Genomic DNA, 21,203 nt, shown 5'->3' on the forward strand with positions numbered 1-21,203 from the left:
TATGCAGCGCTTTACAGAATAGAGGGGTACAAAACAGAACAGTTAACATGTACATATAAACAATTTACAAAAATGGTTTGCAATTACATTTGGATGAGGATCGAAGACACTAGGGGGAGGGTCCTGGTCGCAGGAGCTTAAGTTCTAAAATAGATAGATGGAGGTGCTCAGCCAGGATGAGAGACCTGAAGCTCAAGTGCCAAGTTAAGGGAGCCGTTGCCTGCCAAGCTGGAAGGTACTCAAGTGGTGACCAGCAATGTGGATCTCAATATTGGTAAAATTTCAAAAAAGTGGTCACTGTGTCAGAATCTTTCATAGACAAGTCATTTACCTGGTATATAAAGGCAAGAAAACTTTGGGAAAAGGTACAGCTAACTCTGGGGGATCAGGGAAGGGATTTATTGGCAAACCACAAACACATATACTGTATTTATATAAATAAATATCTCTGTACAGGTATGGGATCCCTTATCCAGAAACCCCTTATCCAGAAAGCTCCGAATTACGGAAAGCCCGTCTCCCATAGACTCTATTTTATTCAAATAATTTAGAATTTTAAAACTGATTTCCTTTTTCTCTGTAATAATAAAACAGTACCAACTAAGATATAAATAATCCTTATTAGATGCAAAACAATCCTATTGGGTTTGATTAATGTTTTATTTATTTTTTAGTAGACTTAAGGTATGGAGATCCAAATTACGGAAAGACCCCTTATCTGGAATACCTTTGGTCCCGAGCATTCTGGATAACGGGTCCTTTACCTGTATAAGAAACTACAAAAAATCTAGACTCTCAGAAAAAACAAAAAGATGATGTTGTGATTTCTGGGTAAGTTTTGAGAGCAAAGAAATATATATGTTGGTTTGTCCCTGAGGAAGTGAACTGGTCATGCTCGAAATCTTGGAACTTTTTCAATAAAAACATTTTTTCTTTTGCATCAAGCCCCTCTGTGTGCGGCACTCTTCTATTATAATAATGATATAAAGATATTCAGATAGACACATACTCTACATTGGCAGACTTTGCTTAGTTTCCATAGAATTTGCATGTGTTAACACGTGATAACACGATCATGAAAATGATTTTTTTTCTCTTGCTGGAACAATATTTATTCTAGCCACAAAGGGCAAGAGAACAGTAACTAGAAGGAGAAGCAACAAATCAAAGGAGTTCACTTTAAGCGAAGTGACTGCTATCTACATATACAATCTACATGTCTGAGTCAAGTTTAAACATGGAACCAGGATACAAAAATTTGACAATGGTATCAATGAATTTCAATCAGTCATTCGTTGACTATAAGACTGTCACCTCTACGATCGTATCATTTGAGGTGCTCATTGGAAGTCTGGCTAATGGATTTATGGTTACGGCAAGTCTGATAGACTGTGCTTCTCGCAGGAAGTTGGGCTCCTGTGAATCCATATTAATCTGCCTTGGCCTTTCACGCTTTGCCTTCCTGTGGACCCTGTTTTTTATGTACTTGATGTCGGTTTATCTTACTAGCCTGAACGGTAAATATACGGATGCTGTCATGTACATCTTCCTGTGCTTTAGCAATAGCAGTTTGTGGTATGCCACCTGGCTCTGCATGTTCTACTGCGTCCGCATCGTCAACATCAGCAACTGCATCTTTGTTGTTTTCAAAAAGAATTTCGACCGCTGCCTTCCCATCTTGCTTCTTGGAAGTTTAGCCATATCAGTAGCCTTCAGTCTTCTTTTACTCTGCAATAGTTTGACCAATGTGGACTTCATCAGCTCATCAAACTCACAACCATTAGGGGTTCCCAGCAAATCCACCTCCCGCTTTCTGATCACTTCTTTCATAGGGAGCGCACCGCCATTTCTAGTTTTCTGCATAGCAGCTTGGCTGGTGGTATATTCCCTGACGAAGCACACAAGGAGGATGAAGGAACAAGAACGGACAAGTTTCAAGGAACCCTCACTAGAAGCTCATTATGGGGCAGTGAAATCTGTGGGACACTTCTTCCTGTTTTATGCAATTTACATCATCTCATTTAACCTGTACCAAGCCGGAATAGCCAGCCCTAACTCCATAGAGGGATTGTTTTGCACTGTATTGACCGGATCTTATCCGTCGGTGCATTCGGTGCTGCTTCTTCTTCAGAACAACAAACTGCAACAAACCCTCATCAGTTTTTGGCAAAAAATTAGTTGCTATCATCATGCCAAGGTGAAAAAAGCAGAGTCTACTTCTACATGTAATACTGCATAGTTTGTCATAGTTTGAAATCAAAAGTATGTCCAAATATTCTGATTACTGCTCAATTTGTCGCAGGGAGTATGCATAAAAATTAAATGCGGTAGGATTTATTGGAGCAAAAGCTTGACATTTGTACTACCACCATGTCACTATATTTAAAGCTACCTTGGGGCAAACAATACTGTGGCTCATTTATCAACACTGGGCAAATTAGCCTGTGGGCAGTAGTAGCCAATCAACGATTGCTATTTTCAGCCAGCTGCAGGTAGAACAATGAATGCAACAATTTTATTGGTTGCAATGGGTTACTGCCCATGGGCAGTTTTGCCCAGTGTTGATAAATGACCCCCAATGTTTTATATATCTTCCATATTTGTTTAGCTAAAAAATCCATTCTTATTCTCATTAATTTCATAGATGAGGGTAGGAGGATTTTAAAATGGGAACTCCCTATTCTAAAAATATAAGGATCCTATAAGTCACCGAGGAGTTCCATGACCATCTAAAGGCACAAAGGCCAAGAGCTTTTATACAGATCGAGGTGATTTCTAATATTCTCATATTTTACAACAGGGGGTATATTATTAATTATAATACACAAGTTTTAGTGAGTCATGTGACAAAATTACATTACTAAGCACTCATTATAACTGATGACATCACTAAGCTTCATTTATAAGGATATTATTTGCAGGACATTCATGGATTTTTTTACTATGAAAAAAAATCCCCATTATATTTGAATTTACTTACCATGCTCTATATATGTGGGGCCTGAATTGCAAACCGCTGGTAATTTTTACCAAATGGTAACCAGGGTTAAAGGCATTGTTCACCTTTGATTTAACTTGTAGTAGAATGTAGAGATGCAATATTCTGATACAATTTGCAATTGGTCTTCATTTTTTATTACATTATATTATCTGGTTGCTAGGGTCCAAATTACCTCAGTAACCAGGATGTGGTTTGAATGAGAAAATGGTATATGAATAGGAGAGGACCTCTAGGTGACCACACATGGGGCGATCTGAATAGGCAGAGGATCCAAAATAAGTGAAATGTATTGGATGTGAAAACTAGTAGCTGAAAAGTTTTGCATAACACTCAGATAAGAAAGGGTTGTTTGGATGAATGGTACTAATGTTCTTACAGACCAATGTTTACATTTTACTAGTATGTTTTTAAAATCCATATTTTTATTATTAAAAAATAGCAGAGAAAATATTGTTTCCAATCAGGAGCAGTGACCCTATTGATGCTGGGGAGCCCCTGGAGTGGTGGTAGCTCCTGCGTCTTAGGCAAGGTTGCCTTACCAGAAATGCAGGAAGGGGTGTGTGCATTGGATATCAGGGGGGGCCAATGACCCTAGCAGTGGTGTAACTACCACAGGGGGCAGACTGGGGGGGCGTGCAGGCTTTGCACTGTGGCCTGTGGTCCCCTAGTTACATCACTAGACCCTAGCAACAAGGTTATCTGATGTAGACACTGTTACATGCTTTGTTTTCCATTATGTGAAAAATAAAAGACAATGCTAACAAGAACTGTACAAAAAATTTCTATAGCCGATAGTTATTAGAATAATCCTACATATGTGGTGTTTCTATTATAATGTTCATCTCTTTTATTGGCCAATAAACAGAAAATACAGAAAATAAACCTACTCTTTGTGTGCAACAGGTGCCTGAATAATATGTGACAAACCCAGAACAATCAAATCAATCCATCAATTTTTTCCCCAAAAATACATTGTGCAGTACAATAATGAGCCTTCCCTGACTTCTACTATTTTGTACTTCCATTCTGATATTGTATTTTGTTTTGCCATCTATCAGTTCTAAAACAGCACATTTAGTTGTATTATAAAGAATTACTTCCACCAGTTTAAAGTGATGTTTCTCCTTTTAGTTAACATTTAGTATATCATAGAATAACCAGCTCGGAGCAACTTTTCAATTGGTCTTCATTATTTATATTTTGTATAGCTTTTAATTCTTTTCTTCTATTATATTCTGACTCTTTCTAACTATTGATATGCCAGTCTCTCATTTAAACCAGATTTTAAATTCAAGTTATTTTACATTTTTGCACTTAATAAATTACAAAAATTCTAGTTTTTGAACCATAACTCAGGAGTTTTAGCACAAACAAATTTGAATTGTGAAAAAAAATCTAATTTACTAAATTACTAATTTACTAAACCTCTAACGTTTGTCATTTTTTGCTTTTTAAAAATTCAAATAAACTAATTTCCATGGATATCTGACATTTACAAAAAAGTCTGAACTGAAAAAGTCTGTGTGGTAAAAAGTCCCGGAAAAGTTATGAAAGTGCAACTTCTTCAAATTGTTGCGACAAAAAAACGCATCAAAAATCCTAAACCTCTAGAGTTTCAAAGCTAAAGAAGGCTCCTCCAGGGGAGGGAATCTGCCATTGACTTCTACATGATCTTGCAAGTATTAGCGGGCGAATTGTGGGATTCTGATTTTTAAGCCGTTTTGTTGCATAGTAAATCTCAGAAAAGTCTCGACTTTTTTTTTCTGCAACTTTTAGCGCTAAAAATCTGAATTGGAAAAATAATAAATTGGCCCCTTTAGATTCAGTTGCTTCCCCCTATGCTGGGCCCCCAGCTCTTTCTATAGTTGCATCATGGACTACATTGCTCCTCAACCTGCATGGGCCCCTGCCGGCTGCATCCCCCTAACCACCCACAGGGGCCCTACTGAGCTTCCCTTACCCTCCGCAGGGTCCCCCACCCGACGTCCTCCCCTGAGCACGCATAATGCATCAGGGGAGGAACGGTCAGCTGGGGGAGCGCCAGCAAGGGTCAGGTCAGTCCGACCCTGAGTGCAGCAGCGGGGGTTCTGATGATAAGCCTGAAAGGGGAAGAGGCACTGACTTCATACAGTGCTTATTAGCAAATAGGAGGACAGGCATGATGCAAATGAACTCACAAGACGCATGCACACTACAAATCTTATTCCTGCCCTCACTCGGCATTACGTAGGTTGGTGCACTCTCCTGCAAACAAGTGGTGGAAGGGGTCATACAGGGATCTCTCACTGAGAGCAACTGCAACTTTTTAGGTAATTTTCTTAGAAACAGCTGAGATTTTTTTAATGCATATATATTAGAAATATACATCTTTTTACATCATTTGGTTTATAAACTGTATTTGTATGAAAGTGAACCACCCCTTTAATAGGCATAAATATAAGGTTCTCTTGCGGTTTGCTCTTAGGACTTCTTGGCTGCTGGGTTCTCTCCCTAAGCACTGCGCCAGGAAAGCAGCTGTAGGGTGTGCTTGCCTCCTTTTTACATGTTCCCTGCCTATGTTACATCACCCCCTTATTGGTTCGATTGGGTCAGCAAATCCGGGCTGATTCTCCTCTATATTAGCCCAACCCTGCTCACTGCCAGTGCCTGAGCATTAGCCTATGCACTAAGGCAGTGATTCCCAACCCCCTGGATGTTGCTCCCAGGGGCCTCAAAGCAGGTGCTTATTTTTGAATTCCTGGCTTGAGGCAAGTCTTGGTTGGATAAAAACCAGTAGTAATGCCAAACAGAGCTTCATTTAGGCTGCCAGTCCACATAGGAGCTACCAAATAGCTAATCACAGCCCTTATTTGACACCCTCTTGAACATTTTTCAAGCTTGTGTTGCTCCCCAATAGTGATGAGCAAATCTGTCCCAATTCACTTCGCTGTAAAATTTGCGAAACGGCAAAAATACTGCGAAAAGCATTTGTTGCGCAACTTTTTTGTCGCCTGCTTCGCCCGCACCCATTTTGACACGACGGTGCCCATTTTTACGTGACTGCGCCCATTTTGCGGCAACTGTTATTTTTTTATGACACACAGCAAATTTTTCTGTGGCTAATTTTTACAGGCGCTTCGTGAAACAATTCGCCAATGACGAAATGCGGAATTCCGCTGCGAATCCATGCCTGCTGAAAAAAAATTCATTCATCACTACTCCCAAACTCTTTTACATTTGAGTGTGGCTCATGGGGAAAGAAGGCTGGGGACCCCTGCACTAAGGCATGACTGTAGCTTTATGTCCCTTGTTTTGGCTCCTGTTTTGTTCTGCCCTGTTCCTATCTCTGTTCTGCTCTATCCTGTTCTGACCTGCTTCAGTTCTGCTCCAGTCTCTTCGCCCTCTCCGTCCAGTCACTGTTTCTTCATCCTCTCCATCCTGCTCAAACAGGATAAGAGACCTGAAGCTCACAAGCTCCAGTGCCAAGGTATGGGAGCTGTTGCCTGCCAATCTGCAAAGTACCCAGGTGTCAGGGCAGAGATTGGAGTCATACGAAGTGGAGTAGTCTCTCCTACACCTCCCACATGAGGAACAGCACCCAAGATTGAGAACAGGGCTGGTTCTGAGGAGAAGTGGCCCTGAGTCCCTTATTGAACATGAGTATGAAATTCCCAAATTCCTGAACTACTCCTCCATCATGTCAGATACCTCTGTTTTATGGAATCCCTAGCATTGGAAGATAGACCTGCCTTAGCAGCCTTAGCAACCAAGGAGTGGTTTGAATGAGAGACTGGAATATGAATAGGGGTGGGTCAAAATGAAAAGATAAATAACAATAACAATAAAACTGTAGCCTCACAGAGCAATAGGTTTTTTGGATGGAAAGAGTCAGAAGAAGGCAATTAAAAAAAGACCAATTGAATAGTTGCCATTCTATAACATACTAAATGCTTAAGAATCCCACAGTGATCTTTTTTAAAGACCCTGGTAATCCTGCTCCATTAACTCTTAAGTAAGTGGCCCCTGACACTTATAGAACCTACTAGGCTGTTGCTTTAATTATAAGGCAATGATAGTGACCACTCCTGGACATGACAATGTAATGTTGTCTTCTCAGTGATCAGCATTGTCCAATTGAAAGGCAGCAGGACAGATGTATCTATTTCAGACTTGTTTGCATAATTTCCACAGTACATGACTGGCTGTTACTTCATATTTGCATGGGCTATAATAACACCATGATCTTCAGGTGTTCTCGAGCTTAGAATTTATAGAATACTCTTTGGTCTGAACAAAGAAGGCTGTGGAGCAAGAGAAAAAAAAATACAGTAGGCATAGGTGCCAAAGGAGGAAAGAAAGAAAGTGGGAAGAAAAAGTATAGCATCTTATTGATACTAATTAAGATGACTACATCAAACCAGTCCTTCCCTGTGAACCCCTATCAGGTGGTCTCCTTGGGCATCATAATGTCCCAGACACTCATTGGAAGTCTGGCAAACGGATTCATGTTTCTAATCAACCTGATGGACTTTGCATCTCATGGAAGTTTGGGATCTGGTGATGCTCTGTTACTTTGCCTTGGTCTCTCACGCTTCGTTTTCCAGTGGCTTTTATTCACAATATACTTGTTGTCTTTTTGGTTTACCGACCTGGCGGTTTTATACATACCCAAAATCATATTCTCCTTCCTGTTTTTTAGCAGCACCAGCTTGTGGTTTGCCACCTTGCTCTGCAGTTTCTACTGTGTTACTTTGAGTAAACTTAACAACTGTTTTTTTTCTATACATAAAAAGGATTTTGACCGCTGGCTTCCTAAATATCTTCTATTTAGTGTTGCCATGTCAGTGATCTTCAGCCTTCCTCCTGTCTACGTTACGTTCCACAATATGGGCAACTGGAGCATTTCGGGGACCTCCTCTGCATTTCTGTTTGTCAGAACCAATAGCGTGGCCTTTGTTTCAGTTTCGTTCCTGGGAAGTGTCCTACCATTCCTTGTATTCTGTAGGGCAGTTATTGTGCTGGTTGTGTTCCTCTGGAAGCACGTCCTGAAGATGAAGAGGCAGGAGAGGACTGACTATAAGGAACCATCAATGCAGGCTTACTACAGAGCAGCCAAGGCATTGGGCTCATTTTTCCTGTTTTATTCTTTCTACATTGTGGCTTTCAACCTGTACATATCAGGAATTGCCACTTTAAACAACTTAATTGGCTGCTTTTGTACAATGTTGATTGGATCCTATCCATCTGTGCATTCAGTTTTCCTTATTCTTCAGAACACCAAGCTCCAGCAAGCCCTCGCCAGCTTTCAGCAGAAGATCCGATGCTGCTCTTCCCCGGGGAACCAGACTGTTACTGACCCAACCTGAAATACTGGGCTTATTCCTATTTCTAAAAATTGCTTAGCATTTAAAGAGAAACTGTTGGTATCTAATTAGCACCATTACAAAGGATTTCAATGTTGTTTTCTTTTACTATAGAAGTTGAGCTTTCATGTATTTTAAAACTTCTTTGGCATTTTTTGTGCTGCTGTTACATTTTTACTTTTATTGCTAGTCTCATAGGCAAAAAATCCCTCCAGGCAGCAGTGTAGTAATAAAGGTCATTGATATTGCTCTGTGTCTTGTGAAACTATTGCTCTGAGAGGATACATGGAGGTGACTGTTTATTCAGAAACAGTACCGTTAACCATTTAAGTGAAGAAGAATTTTGTATTTCATTTTCTCTAAGCACCAACCATTTTTGGCATTTTGGGCTAGGAGAAAAACATTTTTCTATATTTTCTCATAGACTTCAGTGGGGTTTCTATTAGATAAGAGTTTTTCTTAGTTAATTGAACTTGGTGCTCTCTCTCTTTAGAGGCAATCATCAGGGTATCCCTAATAGAGTGATTTCTGATTTCTGATTTTCTGACTATCAAAAGGAATGTCCAATTGTCCAGTTCACCAAAATAGATGCAACTGCATGTGTGCTTTAGTGGCAAGTCACATGCAGTTGCACCAAATATTTTCTATGTCTGCCTTGAGGGTGTTTCAAGCTCACTTGATGAACCTGATGAAGGGAGGCGTAGACCCCTTGAAATGTTGTTTTCTGTGTGGCAAACTTGGCTAAAAAAATAAGTTATTGCACATACTTGCTCCCTCCTATAGCTAATGGTCCACTTTTAAAAAAGTGCTTAACCTCTGCTTTACCACTACACTTGCATATCTGCATCCAAACTATTTTTCTTCATCCTCAAACGTCTTTTTTCTACTAGTCTATTTTCTTTACGTACCATAATCTATTCTTCAATCTCTTTGTTTCCAAACAAAATTCAGGCAAAATGGCTAGAAGCAGGAGGACCCACTGATACCTGGGCCCACCGGGAGTTTTCCTGGTATCCCTGTGGGCCTTGGTCTCTCACGTTTCGTTCTCTAGTGGCTTTTATTTACAATATACTTGTGGTCTTTTTGGTTTACAGATACACACAAAAAAGTGTCCTACTTGAGAAGTTGGGTGCAATCTCATCTGGGCCGTATCAGTATAAAGAAGGGAAACAGGGTCTCTGCATTCCAAGACTTAAGTTAAAAAGAATAATTCTTTATTAAGACAATGAAAAAAACAGGCAGCAGCATCAGACATGTGATGCGTTTCGGGCACATCCACCCTTAGTCATTGGCATATGCCTATGATGCCTGAACTTGAAAACCTGTGCTTATTCCTGTTCCAAGAATAAGTGGTTTCTCTTTTATTGCCTGACATTTGCTTTCCTTTGAAAGGGAAATGGTTGCCACCCAATTATCACTTTTTCATAATTCCACAATTAATTGCATTTTCACTATAGGCATTCAGTATGTATATTTTTTTATTTGTGTTACTTTAGGAGGAAGCTGGCAGTAGTGCAATTATTCTTTCTTTAGTTTCAGAGCTTTTTAAGTTTTTATTCACTACAATATAATTCATTTTGTATGTACCTTCAGAAAGAAAACATAGAAGTGTAGTTTTGCACTACTCAGGTGTGAGATTGAAAGCCTTGTGTCATTATTCATTATTTTGGCAGTTAATAAAAACTCAAATAGCTCTGACACTGAAAAAAAAAAAGAATAATGAATGTAAAAAAGCAAAAGTGCTTAGAAAACAACCCTGAGCAATATTCCATTAATTTTCAAGGTTTACTTACCCTTTAAATGAGGCTTTCAAATATGTCTTGGGAGACTATTGCTCTGATAGAATACAGGTATGGGATCTCTAATCCAGAAACCCATTATTCAGCAAGTGCCCAGATACAGCAATGTTATTTCCTATAGCATCCTATGTAAACAAACTATTCTTCATTGTTGACAGATTTGCATGTTCTTACCAATAGTAAGGCAATACCTTGTTGTTTATGTTAGCTACCCATAATTCCATGCAAATGGCAATACAATCCTAGAGGATTGTTTTTTTATTATTTAAATGTTTTTAGTAGCCTAAAAAAAAACTTTCCATTTTCTGGAAAATCCCAGCTCCAAAGCACTCCCAAAGGGCAGATATGGCTGCCGTTTTTGGCAGAAAAGAAATAAAAATAATGAGAGAGAAACCTGATGGCACTATACATAATATTCCACAAAGCGCGTGCTGTGTAAGTACATTTTTCCAACACAATCCCTGTAATTTATAATATAAGTTAATATTTGTTTACTTTATGTTGTTTGTGCCAGCAGTGTAAATCAGAGATTTACTGCAGAAAGAGAGTTTATGATGATTTGTAAATGAGCACTAAGGGGCACAGTCCCAATTTTCGCGGGACAGTCTTAATTTTAACAGCTAAGGCCTCAGTCCCGGATTCTTACTGACAAGTCCCTCATTACTCTTTGATCTCCTGCACCGAATGCTAAAAAAGATACAATGTTTCTTAAACTTAATTAGATAAGTAGCTTTTGGCAGAGCCCAGAATATTCACCCCCTGCACTGAGATACAATTGTAACTAATAAGCTTAACGGGTCTCTTGGGGGAACTGAGACTTGCAGCTTAAAGGGCAATTTTCCCTTCAATAGCAAAACTGTAATAACTAGTGGTGAGCGAAACTAGTAAAAACTAGTAAACTAGTAAAATCCACGCAACAGCAAGAAAATTTGCGAAACGGCAAAAAATTCGCAAAACACGTTTTTTTTGTTGCCCATGTCTTTTTTGTCATATATTTTTTTTTGTCACCCGCACTTTTTGATGCGGCTGCGCCTTTTTTCCCGACTGCTGCCTTTTTTTTACACTGTCACGCCTTTTTTGACGCAACTGCGCCCGATTTGGCACGCGGCAAAAGAAATTCCGCCTAATTTTTCCGCTGCAAATTTTCATGGAAGTTTCCCAAAACAATTCGCCAATGGCAGAATGTGGAAATTCACTGCGAATCCATGCCTGGCGAAAAAATTCACTCATTACTAGTAGTAACACATACAACAAGACCCCAAAACCCTCAGAAATGTGTTCAAACTTCAAATAACCTGCCAAATTCTGTAAAATGAGAGTGGTATTTAGGGGGGCGTGGTCGCAAAAGTTGGCGTGGTCAAAAAGTTTTCGCTGTGCTGCACGCGCCATTTCTTTTTGTCCCTCTTTAAACTTTTCAAATGTTGGGAGGCATGCACTACTTCCTACTTGAAGCTGTTAGCAGTCAGTAACCAATCAGTGACTTGAGGGGGGGCCATAATGGACATAACTGTCAGTTAGTTTGCTATTGAATCTGACCTGCCTGCTCACAAACTAACTGAACAGTTATGTTCCATGTGCCCCCCCCCTAAAGTCACTGACTAACTAAGAGGTTAGAGAGCTGAAAGCAGGAAGTAGTGTTCTAGCTATTATGTTAGACATCTGCCCACTCACGCCTTTATAGATTTTTGACCAACTAACTATATTATAAATATTTTTTATTTTGCACAGTCTATTTTAGCCAGTTTCATTTTAACACTGAACTGTTCCTTTAAGCCAGGACTGACTGTAACCCAGAAAACTCTCTGTAGTGTTCACTGATGTAACAATCTACTAGTACAGCAATATCACTGTGAGATATCTCAGCACATGCAGTATTTGAGGTCCTACTTTTACATTAAATTCAATGAACTAAATTATGTAATGCAATGCTGAACATCTGTTAGCTAGGTGTCGTTTGGTAGGTTTTATCCTCATTTAAAAGAGAAGAAAACGTAAAACTAAGAAAGCTTTATCAGAAAGATCTATGTAAATACAGCCATAAGACTCACAGAAACGCTGCACTGAGTCCTCTATCAAAAGAAACACAGCATTTCTTGTCTCCTTTTTTCTAAACATATTCTTAGGGTATCTGACTTCCTCTCTCAGAAAAATCCTTCATTCCCAGCCCTGAGTCTGTGCAGTTCTCTCCTTTCTCCCTTCTCCTGCTCCCCCCCCCCACAAAAATGCATAAGAATTCACTCCCCCTCCCATCAGAATGTGCGATTTGAGCTAACAATGGCTAAAGCTGCAGCAGGAAGCTCCTAAGACCATACTAAAATGGCAGCTGCTATCTTAAACAGACAGAGAAAGCTTCTATGGCTCTTTACACAGGTATGATAAAGCTTTCTGCAGAATAAATATAGCGTTCTAGGTGGAACTAATGTGGTGATCTATTGGCAGTAAAATGCTAAAATGACTTTCCTTCTAAAAAGTATATAATGTATATGTAAGCTATGATGAGTATCTCTATTTGTGAAAAAGGTAAACATGTATGCAAACTTCTATATTTATAAATAGAATAATTTATATATTTATATATATATAACTTCTATATTTATAAATAGAATAATTACAAACTGGAAACATTATGTATATTCAGTAACTAGGGTACACAGCTGTTCCTTATGAAACTAAAGAAGGCGGTCCCTCTAAACCAGACTGGAATTGGTAACGACAAGATGCCGAGCTCAGTATGCACTCTTACTTTTTCTTGTGTAATTTAACTTGTGTGTTTAACTTTTTCTTGTGTAACGGGACAGATTCGCTCACTTTGGGCTGCCTCCCCCTGTTTCCCATCCCTATCCAGCATTCCCCTGGTTTTTACATTCTGTGGGTAAAATCTGAAGTGGGTGCAGATACTTTCAGTGAAGGCAGCAGAGCAATGTACAGAGGTGCAGTGACCTGACTTACGACAATGGCACTTCTGGACTGAAACATTTTGCCGCAATGTGCTCCGCCTGCCACAGATCCCCCAAATTTGCAAGGTACAAAGTTGACAGCTATGTTAATCTATGTTAATCTAGAGCAATGTCCCAGACACAAGTGCTGGGTAAATGAGCACTAAGGGGTACAGGTCCGCGCCTCTTAGTATTTAAACACTTGCGCTTTAGCAAATAAAAAAAACACAGCACTTGATTTCTTCTCTGCATTTATTATTATTTTTTTTTATAATTTTTTTATAATCTGACTTGAAGTGAGGAAAAAATAAGTAACAAGTCAGCAATACTTGCTTAACGTAAGGAAGCCAAGCAGGCAATCACAAGGGTTAGCAAATTATTTGGTAAACAAAAGTAAATTGTGTCCCAGACTCTCTTTTGTTCTTAAATATATACCCCCTCAATGGGATACACTTCCCCCACTGCATAGGGCAGTCCATATGTTGCTTAGGGACATTTTGATGTAAGGAACAAAGGACTAAATAAATGTATGTGTCAGTCAATATGTGTATGGCTAAGACAGGAGTGCATAAATGACTATTAACTCCTTCAAACCCACTGTATCACCAATTTTCAAACCTTAATATTTTACATGTGGTCAGTCATTGGGGTGTCACTGAGTGTGCTGGAGTTACCCATACATATTAGTCTCACCCTAGGGTGTGCTACATATATAAGATATAAATTGAATGTTAATGAGGCTTTTTGGACCTAATGTTCTAGGCCTAGGTTAGACAGAAACTTACCCCCTAACAATAGGCTGCTAATCTCCATTAATATGTTAATGATCCCCCAATGGGGCCCCTACCAGAGATGGAAATTGGAGACTGGGTGAAACAAAACAGAAAATCCTAGATTTGGTCTGACAGAGTTACACTGAGCTTTACTCCATTTTGAAAATGGCGGGGAAAAATATTGGAAAAAAATGTAGTTAAAGGGGAAGGAAAGGCAAAGTCACTTGGGGGTGCCAAAATGTTAAGCACCCCCAAGTGACTTTAACCGCTTACCTTGTACCCCGGGCTGGTGCCCCTGTTAGGAGAAAATAGCACCAGCCCGGGGCACCTGGAGCGCAGCACTTCCTCCTTCCGCCTTCCACTTCCTAAACTGCCGGTGGCCGGGCATGCACAGTAGAGCGAAAAAGCCGACTTAAATGTTTAAGTTCGGCTTTTCACTCTACTGCGCATGCGCGCGCAGTGAAGCCGGAAGGAGGAAGCGCCGGCAGCTACCCCGGGCTGGTGCTGTTTTCTCCTGACAGCGGCACCAGCCCGGGGTAAAAGGTAGGCGGTTAAAGTCACTTGGGGGTGCCTAACATTTTGGCACCCCCAAGTGACTTTACCTTTCTTTTTCCTTTAAAACATTGTTTAAACAACAAATTCACAAATGTCTGTAAACTGTCTTTCTTTCACCAAAAACGGAAGAGTTGAGTTGGAATTTAGGCGGATTTCTGTTTGTGAATCTGGAGAAAGAGTTTTCCACCAGTTTTTCCACCACTTTTACTCCAAAAAAGGGTCTCTCTCCACTTTTGTGAATTCCCCTCTATGTGTTTGTGTCAGCGAGGCTTTATGCACAATAGATTTTACCAGACAAATGTAATGTCTTTTATGAGGCGGCCAGAAGCCTCAGCAGTAGAGTGAAAGTTATCTATTTAGATTTTGCTGAAGCTTTTGATACAGTACCAGACAGACATATGCTGTTTTATTAAAGAATACTGGCCTGGAACATAGTATTTGTAATGTATCCCAGATCTCTATCCAAGTACAAGGAGTGGCAGGAATTGAAACTTTTCTAACTGGGCCAGTGTTATTAGTGGAGTACCACAGGGGTCAGTCCTTGATCCTTTACTTGTTTATTAATGACCTGGAGGTGGGCATAGACAGTACTGTTTCTATTTTTGCTGACGACACTAAATTGTGCAAAACTATAAGTTCCATGCAGGATGCTGCCGCTTTGCAGAGAGATTTGGCTAAATTGGAAAACTGGGCAGCAAACTGGAAAATGGGGTTTAATGCTGATAAATCCAAGGTTATACATTTAATAGTACTGGTGTAGTGAAGGCCTTTGTAATTGAGAAGGATTTAGGGAGATGCTTCTGTAATTCCTCGTTCCTACAGATACCTGGAGCACTTAGGGACTGGACACGTCTGAGATTTTTTCTTGTATTTAAAGCTCCCATGCCCAGTCCTCAGTGCTGCAGTTGTCTGTAGGAACTAAGTAAGACTAATATGCGTGTGTCCGGAATGCATAATGTGTTCTGGCTCAGTGTGGGCCTTGAGGGGTGCAGGAGGTGGCCGGCCTAGAGACGCACAATTTGTAAATCTGGCCCTGCTTACCACACATATATATGTGTGAGTGTGTGTGTATAGCTCATAATGTACCATCTACTGAAAATGTTAAAGATATTAGAAGCTATTAGTGACCATATAAAAACATATACACGTATAATTTTTATTAGGGGTACATTATGCATTATAATCTACAGTTAAATGTATAGACAACATGTAAAACAAAATCAAGTGAGAGCTTTCTCTGCTTCAGAAGAAGGAGTGGTACAAATGCGGAATAGGCTTTCCGAAGTCACACAAAGTTGCCTGCAGGAGGAATCTTTGCACGACTTTGGAAAGCCAAAGTGATGGGTAGGCCTCTCCCCCTAAGACTTTATTGCGAGTGAAAAAGCATTTTGGAGTGATTAGTGATGGTAGCAGAGATCTATTGCGGCCGACTAAATCACTCTGTCAGACGTTATGCTTAGAGTACTGAGTCTGGCAGGAAGAGGGTTAATAGCAGACAGCTCCAGAGAAGGCAGGTTTAGATTATAGCAACAGCATTCTGGTGAGGATTGTTGTAAAGTCTGTGACTGACGATCTTCCCTTTATACTGTATTCATTCAATTCATAAACTGCCTTTACCAAGTTGTTAGTTGTTAATTCTCTGTCACAGTCATTATTCGTACAAACAAAGTCTTTTTCTGACAGAGAATACTAACCAGCCCTCCGGATCAGTTAGCACAAGTTTGCTTCTTCTATTGCCTGCCACTTCCTGCCTCACCCTGAAGTAGGTGGGTGGGCAAAGGAAGCTGGTTGAGCTGGAACTGAAGGACAGAAGGTATTGTCAGGCAGATAAAAGGTGATGTTGAGGGGATTCTGCTGAAACTGGGACGGCAGACTGCAGGTAGGGATGTAGCGAACTGTTCGCCGGCGAACTAATTCGCGCGAACATCGTGTGTTCGCGAACGCGGAAGTTCGCGAACTTTCGGCGTATGTTCGCCATTTGGGTTCGCCTTAGCTGGCGCGAAATTTTGACCTCTCACCCCAAACCAGCAGATACATGGCAGCCAATCAGGCAGCTCTCCCTCCTGGGCCCCCCCCCTTGGACCACTCCCTTCCATATATAAACCGAAGCCCAGCAGCCATTTTACATTCTGCCTGTGTGTGCTTGAAGAGATAGTGTAGGGAGAGAGCTGTGTATTCATTTGAAGGAGAGTTTAAGTAGTTTTTCTGGCTAGTAATCTACTTTCTACTGCTCTGTATTTGTGTGGGGAGAGGACTGAGGAGCTGTGTATTTATTTTGAGGCAGAGTTTAAGTAGTTTTTCTGGCTAGTAATCTACTTTCTACTGCTCTGTATATTTTGTCTAAATAACAATTTGTCTAAATAACAATAATAATTCCGTGTCCAGAAACACAACCTGAGTGACGGTTTTCCACCAGCAATAATATATTCCGTATCCACTACTGTATACGTTGCCCTTGCAGGCCTTGTTGCCCGGTGTCTGCAACCAAGTGCCACCTAGCTGTGTGAGCTTTTTCACAATCTGTCTAAATAACAATAATAATTCCGTGTCCAGAAACACAACCTGAGTGACGGTTTTCCACCAGCAATAATATATTCCGTATCCACTACTGTATACGTTGCCCTTGCAGGCCTTGTTGCCCGGTGTCTGCAACCAAGTGCCACCTAGCTGTGTGAGCTTTTTCACAATCTGTCTAAATTACAATAATAATTCCGTGTCCAGAAACACAACCTGAGTGACGGTTTTCCACCAGCAATAATATATTCCGTATCCACTACTGTATACGTTGCCCTTGCAGGCCTTGTTGCCCGGTGTCTGCAACCAAGTGCCACCTAGCTGTGTGAGCTTTTTCACAATCTGTCTAAATTACAATAATAATTCCGTGTCCAGAAACACAACCTGAGTGACGGTTTTCCACCAGCAATAATATATTCCGTATCCACTACTGTATACGTTGCCCTTGCAGGCCTTGTTGCCCGGTGTCTGCAACCAAGTGCCACCTACCTGTGTGAGCTTTTTCACAATCTGTCTAAATTACAATAATAATTCCGTGTCCAGAAACACAACCTGAGTGACGGTTTTCCACCAGCAATAATATATTCCGTATCCACTACTGTATACGTTGCCCTTGCAGGCCTTGTTGCCCGGTGTCTGCAACCAAGTGCCACCTAGCTGTGTGAGCTTTTTCACAATCTGTCTAAATAACAATAATAATTCCGTGTCCAGAAACATCACCCAAGTTGTTGTTGTTTTGTAAAAATAAAAAAAATGCCAGGCAAAGGCAGGCCGCCACGCAGAGGCACTAGGGGCCGTGCTGCTATGATATCCTGTGGCCCTAGGAAATTGCCCAGTTTTCCGAAGGCACTTACCCTGAACTCCCAAAATGCTGAAGAGGTAGTTGACTGGCTTACACAGCACACCCCATCCTCTACTGTTTCTAACTTTGCCACAACATCCTCATCCTCCTCTGCTATGGGCACCCCACGTACCACTTCCTCCGCCACCGCCGCCCCTTCTTCACTGGAGTCAGAGGAGTTATTTACTCATGAGTTTGTTGAACTGAGTGATGCGCAACCATTATTGCCAGAAGAAGATGAAGGAGATGCGGACGTTACACCAGATATCATAATTCAGGCAGGCAACACAACAGAGATGGACATAAGGTGTGATGAGGTCCCCGCTGCTGCTGTCTTCTGTGAGCTGTCAGAAGAAATTGATGCATCTGAGGAGAATGATGATGAGGAGAGTGATATTTTGTGGGTGCCCACAAGAAGAGAGCAAGAGGAGGATAGTTCAGATGGAGAGACGGAGAGTCAGAGAGGCAGGAGGAGAATAAGACTTAGAAGAAGCAGGGACAGCTCCCAGGGAACAGTAGGGCAACAACATGAATCGGCACCTGTGGTCAGCCAGCCAACGCACCCGCCAGCTTCTACTGTTACTGCTAGAAAGCCCACATCAAAAGGCTCAGCAGTGTGGCATTTTTTTAATGTGTGTGCCTCTGACAAAAGCGCTGTAATTTGCAATGAGTGCAGTCAGAAACTGAGTCTTGGGAAGCCCAACACCCACTTAGGTACAACTGCTATGCGAAGGCACATGAACGCCAAACACAAAGCACTATGGGAGCAACACCTCAAAGGCAGCAGCCAAACGCTAAGCCACCCTCCTTCTGCTCCAGCATCTTACTGCTCTACCTCTGCTGTCCTTGACCCGTCTCAACCACCCTCCACTCCGCCTTCCAGTTCCTGCTCATCTGCCCCCAGCCAAGTTTCTGTGAGGGCCATGTTTGAGCGTAAGAAACCAATGCCTCCGAGTCATCCCCTTGCCCGGCGTCTGACAGCTGGATTGTCTGCACTCTTAGCCCGCCAGCTTTTACCATACCAGCTGGTGGACTCTGAGGCTTTCTACCAATTTGTAGCAATTGGGACACCGCAGTGGAAGGTACCCAGCCGTAATTTTTTTTCACAGAAGGGAATACCACACCTGTACCAGCATGTGCAGAGCCAAATCACCGCATCTCTGTCATTTAGTGTTGGGGCAAAGGTCCATATGACTACTGACACATGGTCCTCCAAGCATGGTCAGGGCAGGTATGTCACCTACACCTACCTGGTGATGGCTGGGAAGCAGGGAATGCGTGGTTCAACAACAGTGGAGTTGGTGTCACCGCCACGGGTTGCATGCGGGTCTGCCACCACCTCTACTCCTCCTTTGCTCTCTAACTCGTCTTCTAAGTCGTCTTCTAAGTCGTCTTCTAAGTCGTCTTCTAACTTGGCTTCTTCCTCGGCTTCTTCCTCCTCTGCTGCTGTGTCCTCCTCCACACCTGTGCACCCCCAGCTCCACATAGGCTATTCGACGTGCCAGGTACGCCGTTGTCATGCTGTCTTGGGCATGACATGCCTGGAAAGTAGAAACCATACCGGATCTGTACTCCTGTCATCTCTGCACTCACAGGCCGATCGGTGGCTGACCCCACACCAACTGAAAATTGGAAAAGTGGTGTGTGACAACGGAAGCAATCTGTTGGCAGCACTGAGACTGGGCAATTTAACACATGTGCCCTGCATGGCACATGTTTTAAATTTGATAGTCCAACGGTTTGTCTCGAAGTACCCAGGATTGCAGGACATTCTCAGGCAGTCCAGGAAGGTGTCTGGCCATTTCAGACGTTCCTACACAGCCATGGCACGCCTTGCTGACATTCAGCGGCGGCACAACTTGCCAGTCAGGCGTTTAATTTGCGACAGCCAGACTCGCTGGAATTCCACGCTAATGATGTTTGAACGTCTGCTGCAACAACAAAGAGCCATCAATGAATACCTATTTGAACTGGGTGGTAGGACTGGATCTGCAGAGTTGGGGATTTTTTCCCCCGTTACTGGGTGCTTATGCGCGACGCCTGCAGGCTGATGCGCCCTTTTGACGAGGTCACAAATATGGTTAGTCGCACTGAAGGCACCATCAGCGACCTAATACCCTTTGCTTTTTTTCTTGAGCGTGCCGTGCGACGAGTGACAGATGACGCTGTAGACCAGCGTGACCAAGAGCCTGATTTCTGGGCGGAATCACCAGAACGTTCCCAGGCACCTGCTGCAACGCAGGGAGAGGTGTCAGAAGCGGAGTCAGAGGAGGAAGGTGGCTTTGTGGAGGCAGAAGACCAACAGGAGCAGGCTTCCCAGGGGGCTTGTGGTCACTGTTTGTGGAGCCCTGGTCTTGTACGTGGCTGGGGGGAGGAGACGGTGGTGGATGAGGACGTAGTCCTTGATAACGAGGAAGGGGAGATGGATACCTCTGCATCCAACCTTGTGAGAATGGGGTCTTTCATGCTGTCATGCCTGTTGAAGGACCCCCGTATCAAGAGGCTTAAGGAGAAGGACCTGTACTGGGTGGCAACGCTACTAGACCCTCGTTACAAGCATAAAGTAGCAGAAATGTTACCAACGTACCACAAGTCCGAAAGCATGCTGCATTTCCAAACCAGCCTGCAAAACATGTTGTACAATTCTTTTAAGGGTGGTGTCACTCCACATTCCAGGGGCAGAGGTGCCGGTAATCCTCCCACGAGCACACCTGCAAGGACAATGCACTTTGGCCACTCTGTAACGTCAGACATGCAAAGTTTTTTCAGTCCAAGGCAGCGCCAGGACCCTTCTGGATCCACCCTCAGAGAACGCCTCGACCGGCAGGTAGCGGACTACCTGGCATTAACTGCAGATATTGACACTCTGAGGAGCGATGAACCCCTGGACTACTGGGTGCGCAGGCTTGATCTGTGGCCAGAGCTGTCACAATTTGCTATAAATCTGTTGTCTTGCCCTGCCTCAAGTGTCCTCTCAGAAAGGACCTTTAGTGCAGCAGGAGGGATTGTAACTGAGAAGAGAACTCGCCTAGGTCACAAAAGTGTTGATTACCTGACCTTTATTAAAATAAATGAGGCATGGATCTCGGAGGGTTACTGCACGCCGGAAGACTTGTTCTGACTGCCCATGCAGCTGTCCTTCTCTGCACGCCACTTGACACCACACACAGCTGTCCTTTAGCGTCCTCCTCCACCACCGTACAAACTAGGGTGCAAATCCTACTGGCTTAATTGTAAGCCAAACTTTTTGGACAGGTAAATCCTGAATTTTTCTCTCTTCTACTCTTCTGTGCTTGTCACCCTATCTGAGTTCTTTGAAAGGGTTTGGCTGGGGCATGGTTATTATACCATCTAGCTTTGATGTTTTTAATGTCTTCTGTGCTTGTCACCCTATCTGAGTTCTTTGAAAGGGTTTGGCTGGGGCATGGTTATGATACCATCT

The 21,203-nt window shown here is 42.2% G+C and overlaps 3 protein-coding genes across 3 annotated transcripts in view; 2 read left to right on the forward strand and 1 right to left on the reverse strand.

Moving 5' to 3' along the window:
* The window catches only part of dmbt1 (deleted in malignant brain tumors 1), a 78,785-nt gene that overhangs the window by 17,052 nt on the left and 40,530 nt on the right, over window positions 1–21,203 (reverse strand). The gene's annotated exons all lie outside the window — the stretch shown is intronic.
* On the forward strand, window positions 1,274–2,239 carry tas2r13 (taste 2 receptor member 13). Its single transcript, NM_001172005.1, is given in 1 exon segment — window positions 1,274–2,239. A coding segment is annotated over 1 exon segment (966 nt).
* t2r15 (bitter taste receptor 15) lies at window positions 7,384–8,346 on the forward strand. Its single transcript, NM_001172004.1, has one exon. The coding sequence runs from the start codon at window positions 7,384–7,386 to the stop codon at window positions 8,344–8,346; it is 963 nt and encodes a 320-aa protein (NP_001165475.1).

Source organism: Xenopus tropicalis, chromosome 7 (assembly GCF_000004195.4).
Source record: "Xenopus tropicalis strain Nigerian chromosome 7, UCB_Xtro_10.0, whole genome shotgun sequence".
Classification (NCBI taxonomy): Eukaryota; Metazoa; Chordata; class Amphibia; order Anura; family Pipidae; genus Xenopus; species Xenopus tropicalis.